This window comes from Mobula birostris, chromosome 7 (assembly GCF_030028105.1).
Source record: "Mobula birostris isolate sMobBir1 chromosome 7, sMobBir1.hap1, whole genome shotgun sequence".
Classification (NCBI taxonomy): Eukaryota; Metazoa; Chordata; class Chondrichthyes; order Myliobatiformes; family Myliobatidae; genus Mobula; species Mobula birostris.
The window spans coordinates 158,955,709-158,978,308 of record NC_092376.1 but is presented as its reverse complement, the minus strand read 5'-3'; the positions used below and the strand labels follow the sequence as shown (position 1 = coordinate 158,978,308).

General features: G+C 38.0%; 1 protein-coding gene across 4 annotated transcripts in view; it reads right to left on the bottom strand.

The window, feature by feature from the left end:
• The window catches only part of sgcd (sarcoglycan, delta (dystrophin-associated glycoprotein)), a 543,710-nt gene that overhangs the window by 167,879 nt on the left and 353,231 nt on the right, over window positions 1-22,600 (bottom strand). For all 4 annotated transcript variants that reach the window (XM_072264010.1, XM_072264009.1, XM_072264011.1 and 1 more), the window contains one exon: window positions 10,599-10,787. In XM_072264010.1, the coding sequence (XP_072120111.1) occupies window positions 10,599-10,787 (189 nt within the window). The remainder of the gene's footprint in view (window positions 1-10,598; window positions 10,788-22,600) is intronic.

Genomic DNA, 22,600 nt, shown 5'->3' with positions numbered 1-22,600 from the left:
AGAAGAATAGTATGAGATGCCTTAATGACTATGGCCTGGTAGCACTCACATTTACAGTGATGAAATGCTTTGAGAGGTTGGTCATGACTTGACTGAACTCCTGCCTCAGCAAGGATCTGGACCAATTGCAATTTGCCTATCGCCACAATAGGTCAATGGCAGATAGCTCCTCACAGGCCTTAGACCACCTGGACAATACAGACACCTATGTCAGGATGCTGTTCATTGACTATAGCTCAGCATTTAATACCATCATTCCCACAATCCTGACTGAGAAGTTATAGAACCTGGGTCTCTGTACCTCCCTCTGCAATTGGATCCTTGACTTTCCAACTGGAAGACCACGATCTGTGCGGATTGGTGATAACATCTCCTCCTCGCTGACGATCAACTCTGGTACACCTCAGGGGTGTATGTTTAGCCCACTGCTCTACTCTCTATACCCATGACTGTGTAGCTAGGCTAGCTCAAATGCCATCTATAAATTTGCTGATGATACAACCATTGTTGGTAGAATCTCAGATGGAGACGAGGGAGCGTACAGGAGTGAGATATACCAACTAGTGGAGTGGTGTCACAGCAACAACCTTGCACTCAATGTCAGTAGGACAAAAGAGTTGATTGTGGACTTCAGGATGGATAAGATGAAGGAACACATACCAATCCTCATAGAGGAATCAGGAGTGGAGAGAGTGAGCAGTTTCCAGTTCCTGGGTGTCAAGATCTATGAGGATCTAACTTGGTCCCAACATATCGATGCAGTTATAAAGAAGGCAAGACAGCAACTGTACTTCATTAGGGGTTTGAAGAGATTTGGCATGTCAATAAATACACTCAAAAATTTCTATAGGTGTATCATGGAGAGCATTCTGACAGGCTACATCACTATCTGGTATGGGGGGGGCGGGGCTACTGCACAGGACTGAAAGAAGCTCTGAAATTATTTATTTATTGAGATACAGTGCAGAATAGGCCCTTCCAATTCTTCAACCCATGTCGCCCAGCAACCCCCGATTTAATCTGCGCCTACTCGTGGGTTAATTTACGCTGACCAATTAATCTACCAAATAGTATTGTTTTGGACTGTGGAAGGAAACTGGAGCATCCAGAAGAAACCCACACAGTCATGGGGAGAACGTACAAACTCCTTACAGACTGTGGCAGAAACTGAACTCATGTCTCCTGTACTGTAGAGCATTGTGCTAACCACTATGCCAGCATGCCAGGGAGGGGACAGCTGAGAAAAAATTAGGATGGGTGCCTGGGGAAGGGAAGAAAGAAAGGGTCCAATGAGCAAGGGGTGGGTGACTAAGGGAGAGTGAGGGTGGGAGGTTACGGGAGCTCCCATGGAGCTCAGATATTTGGATGTTGACCTTCCAATCCTGATGCAAAATGAGTCTGAGACAGCAAACTCACAGAAGAAGGTTGTGATTACTTCTGCTTATGCAAACTACAGAATAAACTTTGTCTTATGAGGTAGGTTTGGTTTCCAAGAATGACATCTTAGTAACTCTAGTGTGGAATAAGAAATCTCCCATGATCCTCATGTTCTCTCTGAGGCGAAACCAGGTCATTAGCGTCATTAACACAATAGACAATAATTAAAAAAGCTACAAGGGACTCGCTTGGCGACGCTAGATGGAGTAGGTCATATTTTGGCTGGGCTCTGGACATTTTTCAATTTTCTTATCACCCTTCTATTATATATATCAAAGTGTCTTTAACACCTTTATATGTTTGAATTTTGAAGTCTAATCGATGGAAATGTCTACCAGACTAAGAAAGGCATTAGCCGAAGGCAAAGAAACTGATAATGGAAACAGGAAGAAGGAAGGTACTTTTGAACAACCTAAACAGCCTCAACTTACTTTGCAAGCTATTTCGAACATATTGGATGAAAAACTTGACAAGAAATTCGCTACATTGGAAGTAATGTTGAAGGAGAATCAAAGTAAATTGATAGCACTTGGAAAAGAGAGCAGAAAACAGCAACGGCAAATTTCAGAGCTTACTGAAGCAGGGAAACAGAGGGATTCCAGAATGAACTCTTTGGAAAAGAAATTAAATTCAACTACTCGTACATTGGAGCAGTATAAAGCCAAGATTATTGATTTGGAGAGTCATAGTTGCAGACAGAATTTGTGAATAATAGGACTCAGTGAAGACGTTGAGAGTGGGGACCTTACTAAATTTTTTTCTCAATTCTTAATGGAAGTCTTTGGCTCGGAGGTCTTCTCCTCTCCTCCAGTACTCGATCGCGTACATCGATCACTAAGACCCAAACCATCGGAACAGTTAAATCCGCATCCTGTAATTCTTCGATTTCATTATGTGAGTACTAAGGAGCACTTAATTCGAATTGCTCGTTGGGAAGGAATTATTGTACATCAAAATCAAGTTTCGTTTGGTTGAAGATTATTGCCCTGAGGTATTGCAAGAAAGTTCGTGTTTTAAATCGGTGATGTTGGAACTACATCAAAGGAATTTTCGACCAGCGCTGCTATAACTCACCCGCTTAAGAGTTGTTTTACCCAGTAATTCGTTTAAATGGTTTAAATCCGTGGAGGTTGCACAACAATTTCTTGAAGAACATTCTTTTGAGTTTGGATGTTTAATTAATTTACCATTCCTTTAAGTTTGTATACACCTGGTTTATTAGTTAATAACCAGCTTATAGATTCAGACATTTTAAGTTCGTAGAGCTTTGCCCTTGGGCTGAGTCCTCTGGTACTTCGTTTTCACTTATGTCTGCTCTATGTTTTTTTTCTATTTTTCTTGAAATATTATTAAGATTGTACTCTGTTTTATTTCTTAAGACCAGGTTTTTTAAAATGGTCTGTAAAGGGTTGATTTTTTTTTCATCTAACTGTAATAGGCATTCCTTTCACAATGTTTAGACTATGGGTGGTTTTTATTTTAATTTTTTTAGAATTGGAGACTTGCCGTCAAGAGAGATGGTGATTGGGTGGTTCTTAGACAGTTTACTGGCTGCCTATTGGCCAAGTTTCGGGGCTCTGGGAGGGGAGGAGGTTACTTTTACTTTAGTATTTTTCACTTGGGTTGACTTGAAACTACGAAAAATGTCTGTATTGTCATAACTTCCGGTTCCTCTTTAAACTTTTGTTCCTCTTTCTGATTCTTGGGTTTATAGTACAATTTGGTTAACCCTTTACTTACCATATGGTTTATTTAAGGAAAATGAATAATATTATTAACTTTGTTTCATGGAACATGAATGGTTTGAACCATCCAATTAAACGGAAGAAGATTTTTAAAGTTTTTTATAGATTGAATGCTCAGATTATTTTTGTGGAGGAGACTCGTGAGGAAGGAGGATAATCAGCGTTCTTTTTAGGTTTTGGAAAGAAGAATAGTTCATTCAAACTCATCGACCAAAGTGAAAGGTGTTTCCATTTTTATAGATTCTTCAATCTCATTTGTTCGTCATGATATAATCGCAGGCCCATATAGTAGATTTCTATTAATTACTGGTTTACTTTATAACCAAAAAGTAGTTTTGGTTAATGTTTATGCATCAAATTAAATTATCCTGAATTCTCTAAGCATTTATTTGTATCTCTTCCCAATTTAAATGAATATATGTTAATAATGGGCGATGATTTTAACTGTTGTTTGAATCCTATGATGGATAGGTCTGCACCCAATCAGGCACATCCAAACAAATCTGCTATTTTTATTAATTCCTTTTTAGTTGATGCAGGAATTTTAGATGTTTGGAAGTTTTTAGATCCTAATGATAAAGAGTTCTCTTTCTTTTCTCATGTATATCATAATTACTCTAGAATCGATTACTTCTTTATTGATTCTCAATTAGTTTCATTTGTCACTACCTGTGAGTATGATACAATCGCCATTTCCAACTATGCGCCTTTGAAATTATCAATTAAATTTAGGGATGCAATTTTTAGTACTAGACAATGGCGGTTCAATTCTATTTTGCTTCAAGATTTAAATTTTGATAATTTTATTGAAGAACAGATTGCATTTTTCTTTTCATCTAACTCAATGGAAGAAATTTCCAGTGAGATATTATGGGATACCTTTGAAGTATATATCTGTGGGCAAATTATTTCATACTCTGCTGGAGTGAAAAAATGTATTAATAGTGAAATACGTACATTGGCTGATAAGATTAAAGAAATTGATAAAAAGTATTCTATTGCTCCTAATTTGTAGCTTTATAGAGAGTTGAACTTCAGATGCAACATAGTTTATTAACAGCCCTGATTGAAAATCAATTCCTTAAAACTAAGAGTCAATTTTACATACATGGTGATAAATCGAGTAAGTTACTGGCTAATTGAAAGCTGCTTTGGCGAAACGTCAGATTAATAAAGTTCGTAGACAGGAAGGTAATTTGACGGTTGACCATGATGAAATTAATAAATCTTTTCAAGAATTTTATACCACTATATATCAATCAGAATTTCCTGATGATCTTACCATAATGCATGAATTTTTAAGGAAACTAAATATTCTGAAATTACCAGCTGATGAATGTTTAACATTAGATGCACCCATTACTGAAGAGGAAATAAAGAAAGCAATTTTTTCGATGAATTCTGGTAAAACACCTGGCCCAGATGGGTATACAGTTGAATTTTATAAACCTTTTTCAGACGTACTTTCTCCCTGGTTACGTAGAATTTTTAAAGATGCCTTATCTGTAGGTAAATTACCACAATCATTTTATAAAGCATCTATCTCATTAATTCTTAAAGAAGATAAAGATCCCACTGAATGTGCATCATATAGATCTATACCTTTGTTGAATGTAGATTCTAAAATCTTTTCCAAAATATTAGCAATTAGAATAGAGAAGGTACCACCACAAATTGTCTCCGAAGATCAGACAGGATTTATTAAAAATCATTACTCGCATTTTAATATTAGGAGGCTAATGAACATTGTATACACCACTTCAATTAAAACACCAGAATGTGTTATTTTGCTTGACGCCAAGAAGGCATCTGACAGACTTGAATGGGAATATTTATTTGATATACTTAAGAAATTTAATTTCAGCTCAAAGTTTATATCCTGGATTCAACTGATATATCGTACACCTCCAGCTGCTGTATTTACCAATAATCAGAGATCCCCGTTTTTTAGGCTTTTTCAAGGTACTAGGCAGGGCTGTCCTGTAAGCCCTTTACTTTTTGATATTGCCCTGGAGCCCTTGGCAAATTGCTATCCCTGATTCACCTATATATTTGACATTATTCATGGGAATGGGATGCATAAAGTATCACTATATGCAGATGACCTGTTACTATATATTCCTAACCCAGAGAAATCCATGTGCAATTCCTCTGTCTCCGCTGCATCTGCTCTCAGGATGAGGCTATTCATTCCAGGATGAATGAGATGTTCTTCCTTTTATAAAGAAAGAGGCTTCCCTTCCTCCAACATCAACTCTGCTCTCAAACACATCTCTCCCATTTCACGCACATCTGCTCTCACTCCATCCTCCCGCCACCCCACTAGGAATAGAGTTCCCCTTGTCCTAACCTACCACCCCACCAACCTCCGGGTTCAACATATAATTTTCCGTAACTCCCGCCACCTCCAACGGGATCCCACCAACAAGCACATCTTTCCGTACGCCCCCCTTTCTGCTTTAAACAGGGATCACTTCCTACGCGACTCCTTTATCCATTCATACCCCCCCATCCCTTCCCACCGATCTCTCTCCCGGCACTTTTCCTTGTAAGTGGAACAAGTGCTACACATGCCCTTACACTTCCTCCCTCACCACCACTCAGGGGCCCAGACAGTCCTTCCAGGTGAGGCGACATTTCACCTGTAAGTCGGCTGGGGTGATATACTGCATCTGGTGCGGCCTTCTATATATTGGCGAGACCCAACGCAGGCTGGGAGACCGTTTCGCTGAATACCTACGCTCCGTCTGCCAGAGAAAGCAGGATCTCCTAGTGGCCACACATTTTAATTCCATGTCCCATTCCCATTCTGATATGTCTATCCACAGCCTCCTCTACTGTCAAGATGAAGCCACACTCAGGTTGGAGGAACAACACCTTATATTCCATCTGGGTAGCCTCCAACCTGATGGCATGAACATTGACTTCTCAAACTTCCTTTAATTCCCCTCCTCCCCTTCACACCTCATTCCTTATTTATTTATTTTATATATTTTTTTATTTTCCACCCCTTTTTTCTCTCTCTCAATTTTTTCTCCCTCTGTCCCTCTTACTATAACTCCTTGCCTGCTCTCCACCCTCTCCACTTCTCTTTCTCCCCAGGCTTCCTGTCCCATGATCCTTTCCCTTTTCCAGCTCTTAGATCCACTCTCCCCCTCCTGTCTTCTCCTATCATTTCGGATCTCCCCCTCCCCCTCCCACTTTCAAATCTCTTACTATCTCTTCTTTCAGTTAGTCCTGACGAAGGGTCCCTGTCTGAAACGTCAACTCTACCTCTTCCTAGAGATGCTGCCTGGCCTGCTGCGTTCACCAGCACTTTTAAGGTGTATTGCTTGAATTTCCAGTATCTGCAGATTTCCTTGTGCCTGCAGTAATAACACTATTTGCTCAGTTCAGTAGTTTTTTTGGTTATATACTGAATCTTGATAAGTGTGTGCTTTTTCCATTAAATATGGAAGTTCCAATTAATAGACAATCACTATTTAGATTAGTTACTGATTATTTTACTTCTTTGGGTGTTAAAATTACTGAGAAGCATACGGATTTATTTGAAGTTAATCTTTTGCCCTTAATTAATCATGTTAAACAACTGTTTACTAAATGGTCCCCATTGTCCTTATCTTTGATTGGTCGAATTAATACTATTAAGGTGAAGATGGCAGATGCCATCTCTTTGGCCCTACATTCCTCCTTAGAACACCTGGAGGATAAAGACGCATACGTAAGGCTCCTTTTCATTGACTACAGCTCTGCCTTTAATACCATCATTCCAAATAAACTGATTCCTAAGCTCCGGAACCTGGGCCTTAGCACTCATATTTGCAGCTGGATCTTCAACTTCCTGACATACAGAACCCAGGCTGTAAAAATAGGGGACAAGCTCTCCTCTACAATCACTCTGAGCACCAGTGCCCCACAAGGCTGTGTACTCAGCCCTCTGCTGTACTCACTGTACACCCATGGTTGTGCAGCCAAGTTTCCATCGAACTCAATATATAAGTTTGCTGATGACACAACAACTGTAGGCCGTATCTCGGGTAATGATGAGTTTGAGTACAGAGAGGAAATTAAAAACCTGGTGGCATGGTACGAAGACAATAACCTATCCCTCAATGTCAGCAAGACGAAGGAATTGGTTGTTGACTTCAGAAGGAGTAGCGGACCGCACGACCCAATTTACATCGGTGGTACGCAAGTGGAACAGATCAAAAGCTTTAAGTTCTTCAGGGTCAATATCACAAATGACCTGACTTGGTCCAACCAAGCAGAGTCCACTGCCAAGAAGGCCCACTAGCGCTTTTCTTCCTGAGAAAACTAAAGAAATTTGGCCTATCCCCTAAAACCCTCACTAATTTTTATAGATGCACCGTAGAAAGCATTCTTCTAGGGTGCATCACAACCTCGTATGGAAGTTGTCCTGTCCAAGACCGGAAGAAGCTGCAGAAAACCGTGAACACAGCGCAGCACATCACACAAACCAATCTTCCATCCTTGGACTCAGTTTACACCACACGCTGTTGGAGCAGTTCTGCCAGGATAATCAAGGACACGACCCACCCAGCCAACACACTTTTTGTCCCTCTTCCCTCTTGGAGAAGGCTCAGGAGCTTGAAGACTCGTACGACCAGATTTGGGAACAGCTTCTTTCCAACTATGATAAGACTGCTGAACAGATCCTGACTCAGATCTGGGCCGTACCCTCCAAATATCCAGACATGCCTCTCGGTTTTTTTGTACTACTTTACTTTCCATTTTTCTATTTTCTATTTATGATTTATAATTTAAATTTTTAATATTTACTATCGATTTGTAATCCAGGGAGCAGGAAGCGCAGAATCAAATATCGCTGTGATGATTGTACGTTCTAGTATCAATTGTTTGGCGACAATAAAGTATAAAGTATTTTACCTAAATTTCTGTATCTATTTCAGATGGTATCAATTTTTATCCCTATATCTTTTTTTGATATTATTGATTGTAAAATTTCTTCATATATATGGCAGAATAGAAACCTTAGGTTAAGTAAGAAATATTTATAGAAATCAAAAGAATGAAGGCGGTTTGGCTTTGCCGAATCTTAGATTTTACTACTGGGCAATTAACATTCCATATTTAACTTTTTGGAGACAAGAATTGGATGAAACTCAAAGTCCACAATGGATGAACCTCGAGCGGGAGTCTGTACAGGGATTTTCACTGGATTCTATTCTAGGAGCTGTGCTTCCCTTTGCACTTACTAAATTAAATAAACAAGTGATAAATCCAATAATTAAACATACATTATGAATATGGTTTCAATTTTGTAAATTCTTTGCATTGAACAAATTTATCCTGTCAAGTTCTATTATATCTAATTTTTTCTTTCAACCATCTAGAATTTATCAAGCTTTTCTGCTACAGAAAACAAAGGGAATAACATACTTTTGTTATTTATTCATGGATGATTGTTTTATGTACTTTGAACAGTTGTCTAATAAATATAATTTGCCTAGATCACACTTTTTCAGATATTTAAAGATTAGAAACTTTTTGAATGCTACTTTATCTACTTTTCCAATATCGCATCAAATTGAAGTTACAGAAAAACTTTTAGGTTTATACCCCTATCAGTAGAGTTTAATAGCACTTATTTATGATCTGATTATGAAAATACGTCTAGCTACATCTGATAAAATTAAGAACAAGTGAGAAAGAGAACTTCAAATATCTTTATCTGCAGAAAAATGGGAGAAAATTCTTCAATTAGTCAATACTTCCTGAACGTGTGCCAGACACACTTTGATAAAATTTAAGGTGGTACATAGGGCTCATACGTCCAAGGATAAGTTAGCTTGTTTTTATTGCCACATAAATCCTGTTTGTGATAGATGTAATTCTGAGGTAGCTTCCTTGACACATATGTTCTGGTCTTGTCCTCTTCTAGAAAAATATTGGAAAGATATTTTTGATATTATTTCAGTAGTTTTGCGTATTGATTTTCAACCTCATCCTATTATCCACAATTTTTGGACTAGCAGTGATAGACTCTAGTTGCTTATCCTTGTCAGCTTGTCGTCTAATTGCATTTGTTACATTAATAGCCAGAAGATCCATTTTATTTAAATGGAAAGATTCTAATCCCCCCACTACAGTTCAATGCTTTTCCCAATTGATAGCATGCCTAAACTTGGAAAAAATTTGGAGTGGTACTATGGATCCTTCGGTTAAATTTGAAGAAACTCGGAGGCCATTTATTCAATATTTTCATATGATGTAAGTTGACCCCTTCTAAATCTTTTGTCGTAATTTTTTGTTCGTGTATAGAGGAGTGGAGTTAACGACAAATAATAATTTTAGCCGAGGTAATGTGACAGCCCAAGCTTTGTTTCTTTTTTTTTTAGTTTACTTGTTTTTTTTAGTTTAGGGGGTTTCTTTTTTCTCTCTTTATAAAATATCTTTTTAATGGTCAGTTACTATGAGATTGGGAGGTTAAATTATATTTGTAACTTGGAATTTGTGCTTGTACATGTTAACTGTTATTATTGTAATCCCGATCTCAATGTATCATTGAGCACTGCATAGACTGCTGCATTGACCACTGTTTAATTTGTTATGTTACTTCCATCTTCCTGGCTAGAAAAGAACAGCATTATTAGGAACATTGTCACCTGAAAATCAATGTTTAAAGTCTCAGACAACACCTCACAAACAATCTGACACCCATGGAACATTCAGCCATGATGACAGGTGGAGCAGATTCAATGGGCCAAATGGCCTAATTCTGCTCCTATGCCTTATGGAACAGGAGATACAGAGGTCAAGGCACCGCATTTAGTATCCATGAAGAGACGTCTGATTTCCGTACCAGTAAACTCCAGGACAGGGTTGATAAAATCCAGTGCCACTTAATTGCAACAGCAAGTAATTCTTGAACTGGAGTACTACAACTCAGGACAAATGAAACAGCTTTACAGTCACCTGAAGACTGAGGTCCAGTAGGAAACCTGTGACCTAAAGAATAGATGATGAAATAAAAGTGAACAGGACATCTAAATGTTCACTACTAAATCAAGTGCCTATAAACCCACCTCACTGAGAAATGGGACAAAAGAGAGATTATCGAGGGTAGAGAGGCCACCAGCATTCCCTGATCCAATTATCAGTCCAGCTAAATTGGAGCCAAAGGTCAGTTTTGATTTGTGACTGTGGACTGAGGAGGAGAAGGTTGTTCCTCAGAGATCACCAAAAGCAACACCAAATTCTTGGACAGCAAGTCCATAGACACATGTGTTTCAGCCAAAGCAGACTGAATTGTATATAATGAAAAAAATTATTAACGTTTCTTTAATTGGTCATTTTTAATTGCCAGCATTCATATGTAATCACTTTATATAGTTTACATATTAAAAATAAATCATTTTCATTGTTGCTACTTACTTTTGTAAAATTCATGACTTTCAGGATCCATATTGTCAGAGCAAGATTCACCAACAGCAGAATCATCAAGAGGAGGACAAACAAATAAAGGCACCGCTTTCGCCAGCCGTAAATCCCAATTTTGTAGACATATTGGTTTTCTGAGGTCTGGATGTTGTTTCGTTGAGTCAAGTACTGTTCCTGTGTCATCTGAATAACAAAAAAGCTTATTAATATAACAAGAATGATCTGTTTCTCCACAAAACCAATATTAATTGTCAAGATTTACCACATTATTATTATCCAGACTATGGATTAAATTCTGATCTAGCCTGTTCAGCAGTACATTGATGGGATCAGGTCAAGGTTTAGTGAATTATAAAACCTGTATCCCACCTACTCATGTGAGCTCTCCATGTCAGGTTTACATTTCATCTCCATCCTTATAGTTGTGGTTTTCAGGAAAAACATTCACACATATAGAATGGTCAGATAGACTGCATATGGTGGGATTAGTTTTTGACAGTGAGAATAAGTTGAGGTACATGACAGCTATGATCTCATTGAATGATAGTATGGTTTGATGAACTGATTGTCCTTTACATGGCCTTGTTGGTTTTTACTGTTCTCACAATATAAAATGCCAACAAAACAATAGACATTGAAAATGCAAAAAAATACATTTTATTAAATAAAAGATAACTGGATTTTCCTCATTAACCGATGTGTATAGCATTCTGAGGCTCACCAATAGGAAATTGCTTCTGCCACCTTACCATGCCAACCAACATCATTACTGCCCCACTGAAATCGGTTTTATGCAACGACTGGCAATTTGACTTGCTTCGCTTTATCTTCATTAACAACCCTTTGCCTCAGCTTCATAACATAATCACTTCATCCTCCTGTTTTAAGTTATACACATATCATTCTGAATGTATGATATAGTATGTACTCTGGATTCTATTTGTATCTGAGGGAGATCCATTGCAATATGTAGGTTCAGTCTTAACACATTTAAAAGAGATCAAACCATGATATGATATCTTAAAGAAAGGACAACTCAATTACACAGTATTTTTTTTTTTGCATTTAAGGACTTGGTAGCACTGCTTTCTGCAGCACTATAATAGGTCACCCTAAAGCGTACAGAGTCCAATTTCTAGGCATTTCTCTCATGTGCCTCCTCCCTCCATAAAGGAACTCTTGACCTTAAATGCTATTTTGGCAAAAAAATGAAAATGCTTCTGATAATGCATCCTGCAACATGAAAATTCACACAAATTATCAGACTGTAAATACTTGTAAGGTTTGGTCATTAGTTATAAGAGCAAATGAATTGTTCATTGAGAGCTAATTCTGCTATTATTTTCCTTCTGATGGTGATATTTTTCCTTGCAAATTAATGCCACAAGGTAATTAATATTGTTTTGTAACTCAGAGTTTCAGATTCTAATATCTGTCTACCCGCAAAACTGCCGCCACCAATTCTCATTCTGGTTAAAAAGCAGTAAAGTTTGGAAATCACTGCTGAAAGAGGGGTGGAGGCAGAATTTATCCTTGATTTAATAGGATGAAGACATGAAGACCTACTGAGCTGGACATCAAGTGCTGAGAAGTAGGGGAAACCCAAAAAGCTAATTTTTCTTTGAATTCATGGATACAATGATGTCCTTCTGAGTCACAAATTTCTGTTTCAATTTCAGTCAATAGAAACTCACTTTCCAGATTTCCGCAGAAATATTCTTTCATTTGCAGATCAAACTACAATACTGACACAATTCAACCCTGTGACTTACTCAGTTGCCTTAAGCTGGCACTCAGTTCAAACAGCATAATCAGCACAGTTCATCAAATGTAATCAGCTTTACATGAAACCAACAAGACTACATACAGTCACCATTATTCTTGCTCAGAATGGACGATGATTAGTTAATTTTTCTTGTCAGGCTGGAGCTCTGTAAGATACTGCAACTGATTTTATGCACATCATTTGAAAGCAAGTACGGAGTCATCATAGTATCTTAAAATTATTGGGAACATATGCTACTGTTTCAGTCAAAGGGTCTTTTGAAAGACTACAGACTGCTGCTGTAAAGTGATGCTTAAAGATTCTGTTGAAGAATTAGACACTGTCTTTTTAGAATCAAAGATTTTCTTACCTAATTCTCTCAGATTCTAGAATTCGCATTATTATAGTCTTTCTTTACCACCATTTCTTGTGTTCTTTTAAAGTACTGCTGAGTCATCAGAGCCCATCCCTGTTCTGAATCTTTTTGCTTCTAGGACTCCTCAACATCAGTGAACCTTTCTAACAATCAGTATGAGCAACTTGGAACATTAACAGCTTTATAACAGTTACAATATTTAACCTACAGGTTTTGCATTCTTGTCAAGTAATTTATTTTACATAAAATTAGACTGCAGTGTCAACTCGCAGTGGATCCTAATCAGCTTAGATCAATTAAAATATATATTCTTTCATTTTCATTTCATCTGATAAGAATTAATTTGCCTTTCTACATTAATAATGGAACTCTGATGAAATTTCATATACAGTAGAGATTGTTAACTTGAATGTTTTGAGGGTGTTGCTTTACTGCATAATTGCTTCCTTAAATCAACTACAACTGCTTGTGTGATAAGGACCAAAACAAACATTTCAACCTATTTTTATGTTTATTTTCCAGAGCATATTTGGATAACTGAAGCACAAAAATGAAGCAATTGAATAATTACGTACATTATTAATCTTCAAACATTATTTGAATAAAATGCAGAGCTCCCAATGGATTCCCTTTTAACAGTTTTAATCACAGAGGAAAAAATGAATTAGAAGAAGCTAAACTTCAGCAAAACCTAAACAAAATCCATATAAAATGTCAAATATAATTTTCACTTTGGATCATCACATCTCCCTCCTACCCCTCAACATTATTCTGTTTTTTTAAAGGGCAAAATTATTTTACTTACAAAAAACATCCATCAAAAATTTAAGTGAAAGCAATGTTGCTTGAACACACAGCACACAGCTAAAAAGATCACTGGATTAGAGAGGAATAGAATGTTCTGATGTTGGTTGAGGGTGGAATCACAGGGAAATAAACAGAAGAGGTAAGTTAAGAAGGAACTGAAAGGCTAATATTAGGATGGCCTCACTGAAATACAGGGAATAAGGTAAGAAAAAATCTAGTAAACCTTTCTTTTTGGCAAAGAAAGAAAATTCATGCGGCAGTTCCATCAAGGTGATAATTTACATAAGTAACATAAGACATGGTTCACCCTGATGATGTATGATTTGTATCATTGTAAAGAAAGTATTTGATGAAATTGCTGTCTGCTGCACTCAGCAAGATGATGGTGATAACCGTGAATTCAATATTCATTCTGTGACATGTTGAATCACTCACTTTGCTTCACAGTACAAATGGTCCAGTGTCGTGTCCCTTACATCTCCAGCACAAAGTAAAGTTTAATTGGAAATCAGACTGTAGTGCATGTTTAAGAATGGCTGTACGTAACATCTTTTCCTTCATGTGACTATACTTATGTCGAAGCAACCCAGCCCAAATTAGATAAAAAAAAACAATTAACTCCAGTTGATTCCAAATGATCTTTTCTACAGTTGTTTTTCTTCTAAAATGTGACTCTGCATTATAATACTGCTGACTACACTAATATTTGACTTCTAGTTTAAATAATATTTTCTAATAACATCAATGCAAAAATGGTTTAAATGAGATCATAAAAAGCAGTAATGGTGGAGAGAGAAGAGGATGACTTTGGAGAGGAAGATGCCACTTAAGTGACTGCAAAATAATCATCTATTCTGAATCAAAAAGAGGCATAACTAGAACTAGGGAAGAGAAAAATATAGCTCAAAAACCAAGACTTTTAGTAGGTGGTTAGGATTAAACGTCTTCGCAGTATAATCCTAATACGTTGATACTGAGGTGCTACCACTAATTGCAAAACTAAATATCTAGAAGTATTCAATTGAAATCTCTTACTGTCCTTTCGATACTTTCTTCACCAGGAAAAGTTTTGGCTCTTTCCATCATTGTGAAGTAAATCTGGTTATCATTGGCTGATTCATGCACAAATGGAGAAGGTGAGATTAAACCAGTGAGACAGGCATTGCAGTTGGTGTAGTCATGACGGGCTGTAGTGCCTGCTTCTGTGCTTTGCAGTTCTATATTCTATCTTCTATCTTTGTGTCATCAATGAACTTACTAATTGTGCCTCCCACATCCAGATCCAGTTTCTAGGTCTGTTCCTGTAACTTCTCCTAAACAAATGTCTATTAATTGCAATTTTAATTTTTTTCTAGTAATTTCTTGCTAATTATGATCACCTAATTGTAAAGCAATGGGGATTTGATTTTATCATTGGCTGCAGTCTACCATCAATGCAGGACAAGAAATGTATATAATTTTCCAATTTTCCAAATTTTATTCTAGTATCTTCTTGGCTAATTATGATCACCTAATTGTAAGACAGTGGGGATTTATTATTGTCATTGAATGCAGTCTCCTATTACAGTGGGATTTATATGTATCCAGGACAAATAAGCGGGCAAGAAAAATCTATGTCGACATTAACACATCCTACAAACTGCATTTTACAAAAGCTCCCTTCTGGAATGTACTATAAGGGTATTAAAACAAAAACTTCACACCATCTTAAATGTTTCTTCCTCCAGGCAGTTAATATGATCAATCATTCTGGTGAGCCCCCACCCCCCTCTATCTATTAGCTCAGTCACAGCACCGCATTGTAAAAATTTGAAACCACTTTTTATAATGCTGTTTATATTCTAAATACTTGCTAGCATTTATGTATTTATACCTATTTTATTCCATTTCCGTATTTTAACTTATTTTAATATACAATAGATTTGGGTTAATTGGTCCATCGGTTAATTGGGACAGGGAGTTATTTGTGACAGCTCTTAAAGAACAAAAACTAATCAAAAAATAGCCAGGATCCTCTTCATTTATTTGGGACACTATGTTGCTTAATTGGTTCAGAAGACAGTTGCTCAACAGTTTCTAACTAGTGTCAGTTTGTGCATTTGTGTGGCCATTAGACACTACACCATGCTTGCAGCGAGCAATTTTAAAGTAACATCAGTTGCATGTGGTTCTTCAAAAAGCAGTGATTTTTGCCACTGATAATCGGCAAGAAATAAGCAGTAAGACAATTCGGAACTATTTTGCTCACTGTGCTTTCAATATTCAGGATGCCAGGAACGCCCGGGAGTGAAAATGAAACAATTTCACTACATCAACAAGTTAGGACCTATGAAGAATTTGAAGGTATCAGCAATCATCTTGAATGTTACAAAGAAAATGAAGACTTAAAGGATGTAATCATCAAAAGCATTGCATGAAGTCAGTCCATTATTTGCACTTGGTGCTGCGCTGATTTTGTTCATTTACTGTCAAAAGAAACTGCAGTGTACACTGGATGAATTGCTCTGTTGATAATGATTAGGAACTAATACAGAGTTTTATAGTACTGTAGTTCAATTAGTTCTGATTTATTCCGTATTTCATTGAAATACATAATTTGTTACTCAGTTTGTCTTCTTTATACTTTTTTGCTACTTCCATGAAACTTCAGCTAATTGGGGCAGCCACTTAATTGGGCCAAAATGTACTGGTCCCAGTGTGTCCCTGTTAACCAGAATACACTGTAAGTTTCTATTTATTGTAAATGTATATGGCGAATGAAGTTGATCCTTGATGCTTAAGTTTTCAGAAGGGATGCAGGACTGTGAGGCAATTTATCTGAATTCAAGGCCAAAATCAAATAGCTTGGACATGAAGTAAACTGCAGTAAAACTGTTAATGCTGCATGCTGAGGACTCAGATGGTATTGGGCTCACAGATGTCACTTTATTAAATGTTCAGTACACTTTCAATTCACTTATTTTTAGATATTTTACAGAATAATAACATTTTCAGTAAACCTGTTAAATTTAAGGGGATCATAAAAGATGTATCAGGTAAGTTACAATTGGACATGGAAAATAGTACCAGGTGATTGAAAGAGATTGTTGGAACCAGGGCCCCAAGTGAGTTATAGGGACTATGAAAGCTGGGCCCATACTGGTGAAAGGGAGCGTGGGAAATGGAGTTTCTATGTATTGAATGGAGCACAGAAGCAACGGCCCAATGTGTGAAAAGCAGCTTGGAACTTAGGCGAGTTGTAGGGAACATGGGAGTAAGTTCTCAGTGAACTAGAAGTTAAACCATCAGGACTTCAAAATAGTTGGATAGAGATTATTGGAACTCTAATGTGTATGCATTGCATATAGAGAGAAAAACAATCTCTTATGAGTGGATGGAGTTCATTCAATATAAAATTATCTCCCCGGACCCCCTCACTCCCTACAAGAAGCAGCTCATTGATGTCTCTTGCTAGATAGACAGAATTTCTGCTTTCCCAATGGTTGTTACAAATGGATAATAATTGCCAATCCACTTCCTGTAAACATATATGAAACATCCTTTTCTCCAATCCTTGTGAATGGACTGGGAAGGTCAGAAAGAAATGAAATTAGATTAGATTAGATTCAACTTTATTGTCATTGTGCCGAGTACAGATACAAAGCCAATGTAATGCATTTAGCATCTCAGCAGAAATGCAAAGAATAGTGTTATTTACAAAATAACTGCGAATAAAAAAGTGCTGCAGCACACAAATATAAAAGTACTGAGACAGTACAATATGGGTGCAATACTGCTTAGCGCTGTGATGTGAGGTTCAGCAGTGTCACAGCCTCAGGGAAGAAGCTCTTCCTGTGCCTGCTGGTGCAGGAGCGGAGGCTCCTGTAGCGCCTACCGGATGGGAGGAGAGTAAAATGTCCATGGTTAGGGTGCATCCCTGATAATGCTTTTCGCCCTGCCCAGGCAGCGTTTATGGTAGATGTTCTCAATGGTGGGAAATTGCGTGCCGATAATCCGCTGGGCAGTTTTCACCACACGCTGGAGTGCTTTGTGGTCCGATATGGGACAATTAGAGTTAAAATACATGGAAATTTGTTCTTTTTATTTAGTTATTTACTTTTTATTTAGAGATACAGCACAGTAACAGACCCTTCTGGCCCAACAAGCCCATGCCACCCAGTTACACCCAAGTGACCAAATAACCTACTAACCCATATGTCTTTGGATTGTGGGGGAAGCTGGAGCAGCTGAAGGAAGCCCAAATGATCACAGGGAGAATGTACAAACTCATTACAAACAGCAGCAGTAATGCAGCCCAGGTCAGTGGCACTGCAATCGTGTTACAGTAACTGCTACACCTCGGTGCCATGCCTAAACTTCTTGCTTACAGAGTAAGATTCTGATTCACGTCCTTGCCTGTCCAACCCAAAATGGTCCAAAGGGTGAATTAAGGCCCAGCATTTTTCAATACAGAAATGCTAGCAAACTGCAGTAAGATTGTGTGCGATTTACATTCCTCCGTATATTAGATACAATGGGTCGAGTGTTTTTCTGATTGTGAGGAATTTCAGATTTTCATCACATCGCATTTTAGATTGTTCTCCTCCCACCTCCACAATTTTGATACCAACTGAGGCAAGAACACAGTTCAAAATTCGAAGTAAATTTAAGATGTGCTTGGAAGTACTGTTTTTCTGCAAGTTTTTGTTTCCAAAGTAAATGGAGAAACACAGTCTTCAATTATTTCATCCGTGTTTTTCCTCTCCTTCTATTGCTAACACCATAGCAGAGTATTGAGGGGATTTATCAATGCCAAAAGCCTTCCTGAATTTCACCCAAAATAGTAAAGAAACTTTGACAATTCCTCCCCCACTCCCCCCAGGAAATGCTGTTCAAACCTCCCCCCCCCAACCCCCAAGTTCCTCCACAGATAGTTTCCTGCTCCATTTTCCAGCATTTACACTCTCTTCTGTCTCTATGGTAAGCTGGTCATATGGATTTGAAAAACATCATGACCAACTTTCATCCAAAGTCTGCATGCATTTATTTTCTGAAGGGGGTCTGCTGGGTATTGATTGAGAAAATGAATCTGATTTTTTTTCACCTTCTCTAATCAAAAGGCATTGAACAAAAGTGCAAATTCCCTCCTGCAACCTCCCGTATCACGAATTCCTCACAAGATGATGATCAAATTCATAATGTTTTCAATCTACGGGGCCCAGCTGCTTGCTGAGCCCTTGAGGGAATGGGAAAACAAAATCTGAATTGCCTTTTAATAAAAGATGTTCCTGATTTAGAAAGTCATGAACAGATGGATTATAAAACATACAACTCACTGGTTCAATACAGCCAGTTAACAGCTTTGTATTATTCAAGAGAAGAACAAGTTGTAGTTACCCTATACAACTAAGCTATGCTAGATCCTAGACCAAGGGGTCCCTACCTTACCCTCTCCTTAACTCAAATTTGCAGGGGATCTCACTTACCCAAGTTATTCCTGTGTATTAGCTTTTTTAACTTCAGTCTAAGTTTTCTCATCTCTTATTAGACAATTCATCTCCTCTGTACACACATAATTGCTACTTCAACTGCACAATATTCATGTCCCACATTGTCCTGGGACATGCTCCTCTGTACCCATTAAACATGCTTCACAGGTTTGAATTTATTATTTTATTTTCTTTGCTTTCATTGTTTTTGCTCATTGTTCTGCACAGTAGTGTGTATTATTTCCTATTCTCCTTTGCTTTTTTTCCCTCTTTTCCCTGGATGTTTCTTCCTCAAACTTCCCACCCCCCCCCCCACTTCTGCTCCATTAAAACTCCAGATGCCCAGAGCTCTGACAGCTTTTTCTGACCTGTGTTATCAATTTTCTATCAGATTTCTTTCCTTTGAAATTATAACGTGTATAAGCACAAATCATTTATTTTTACCGTAATGGGAGAAAGTTTCCTGTGCTATAGAGCTACTGCACTCAATACAGTCAAGTTTCAAATGATGTAAGTGTTCGATGACAGTCCACCAATCAGAATCAGGTTAACTATCATCGGCATATGTCATGAAATTCGTTAACTTTATGGCAGCAGAACAATGAAATACATGATAAATAAATATAGCAATAAAAAATTGAATTGCAGTAAGTGAATATATGTCTAGTAACTAGTTAAGTTAAAGTAAGCAGTGCAGAAAATAAACCCAAAAATAAATAAAATAGTGAGGTAGCGTTCACAGGTTGAATGTCCATTTAGGAATCAGATAGTAGAGGGAAAGAAGTTGTTCCTGAGTCGCTGAGTGTGTGTCTTCAGGCTTCTGTACCTCCTTTTCGATGGTAACAATGAGAAGAGGGCACGTCCTGGGTGGTGGGGGTCCTTAATGCTGGATGCTGTCTTCCTAAGACACCGCTCCTTGAAGATGCCTTGGATACAATGAAGGCTAGGACCCATGATAGGATTGATCTTGTACTTGTAACTGAATAATACTTTTAATGTATTGATATACACTCAGAGATTACTTTATTAGGAGCCTCCTGTATGTAATAAAGTGGGCACTGACTCTACGTTCGTCATCTTCTGCTACTAAAGCCCATCTGCATCAAGGTTTGACGTGTTGTGCGTTCAGCGATGCTCTCCCACACACCACTGCTGTAACGTGGTTATTTGAGTTACTGTTGCCTTTCTGTCAGCTTGAACCAGTCTGACCATTCTCCTCTGACCTCTCTCACTAGCCCACAGAACTGCCACTCAATGGATGCATTTCATTTTTTGCCCCATTCTCTATAAATTCTATAAACTGTACATGAAAATCCCTGGAGATCAGCAGTTTCTGAGATACCCAAACCACACCGTTCTGGCACTAGCAATCATTGCAAGGTTAATGTTACCTAGATCAGATTTCTTAACCCATTCTGATGTTGGGGCTGAACAATAACAGAACTTCTGGACCATGTCTGCATGCTTTTATACATTGAGTTGCTGGCACATGATTGGCTGAGTAGATATTTGCATTAACAAGCAGATGTACAGATGTAACTAATAAATTGGCTACTGAGACTTCATGTCAAATAGGATATGATAGCCCCCGTGAGCCAAAGCCGACAGAATGAAAAGCTGATTCATTGGAACATTGAAGGAAACCAGAGCACCCAGAGGAAGTCCACAGAGTCACAGGGAGAAAGTACAAACTCCTTACGGACAGCAGTGGGAATTGAACCCAGTTCACTGGCGCTGTAATAGTGTTATGCTAAAAATTATGCCACTGTGCTGCCCACTTCAACACAAAGACAGACCCTGATGCCTTACGGACCAGGTGCCTGGATTGAAAATCAGAGAAATGGCTTCCCATACTCTTCTCTCCCAAGACAGCTAATTCTCAATTCCCAGTTCTCAAGATTGTTTAAAGTCATTTCTGGTACACAAGTGTAAAGGAGAACAAAATAATTGGTACTCCAGATCTTTTGCAGCACAAAAAAAACACAATAAGATAGAGAACACAATATAAAAAAAGCACAATAAATATAAATACATAAGATAACTTATACACAGAAATTGGCTGTATGTACATAAAGAGATGCTAGGTACAGGACTGCCTGTGCATAAACACAAGGAATTCTGCAGATGCTGGAAATTCAAGCAAAGGTGACTTTGACAGGAAACAATAAAGTGGCAATGGTGGAGGCTAAGGTAGGGTGTGTTACCATGTGGAGGTGTTAATCAGTCTTACTGCTTGGCGAAAATAATTATTTATGTCTGGTGGTCCTACTGTGGTTGCTATATAGCTTCATCAAATAGTTTCCATATAAGTATGTGTTCTTCTGTCTGTTACTAACAACCCTTGCTGGACCTGTCTAAGAGATGCTATGATTGGATAACTTGATTCTTGACCCACACACCCAAGTCAGCCAGGTCTTACTCTGAAAATGATCAGCTCTTAGGGAAAGTCTAAGCAAAAAGCTTTAAACATGAAACATAATTTCATTTAATCCCCTTGATGACACTCAGCTTTACACCATTTTCAGTATTTTCCATTTCCCTTTCCAATTTCACTATCCACTCTCAATTTGCCCCTTTGGGATAATGGTTACTTTCTAGCATTCCTAACAGTGTAGGTAGCTTAAGAATGGGCCACTAAGCCACTGCAGCTCTCTGTCACCAGGGATTGTGCAGCTGCACATATATAACGTCTTCCTCACCCAGGCAAAAATAACATTTCTAGGAACCACCTTTTGCTGATGCTCATTTTAATTGGTTGTCACAGCATAATAATAGTGTTTTGCAGGAAGTTTGAAAAAATCACCATTGTTCTGCAAAAATGTTTTACTTCAATCAAATCCACATTTATAAACACTGTTGAGAATTTAACCCATTCCAATCTATATTCATCATTTTATTCTTAACTACAAGGAAACCTTTGCATGAGCACATACTCAGGATTATACCGAAGAACATATGTGGCCTTCGAGAGCGAAAACCTTTACCTATCTCAAACAATGCTGCTTTGAGGACGAAATTCATCCTCAGACTTTTTTTTGTGATATTTGGTAATCAGCTGCTGTTTAAATAACTCAGCTGCTGTTAGACGAGTTGGTAGTTTATCATCGCCCATCACCTCGTACCCTATTGAAAAGACAGGATCAGAATATTCTGCTCTGCCAGTTTAGAAGGTGCAAAAATATTGAGTAAATTCAGGTCTGGAGCAAGTCCTAGGATTTGTGATCAAGAGCAGTGAAGAACGGTGGGTGTGCGTTAGGGGCAGGGTTGTGATCACGTGAGTCTCATTCATAGAAGGTTGTTACTGTGTACTTGAAGAGTTGTGATTCAGTGTTTGGAAGTAACAATGAAGGATGGACGTTGTGGCGAGGGGTAACAGTGTCAATAATTGACAAGAGTTTCCTGTATCATAGGTGTGTCAGGTGTAGTGGCAGATTTGATGGTGAGGATTGGGTTGAGAGATGGGCATTAAAGTTGTGGGAGTTACCATGAGTGGATAAAGGGGTTGTTGATAGTTGTTCTTTTTCCCATTCCCATTCTGGCTGCCGTCTTACCTCTACTCTTCTCCTTACCTGCCCATCAT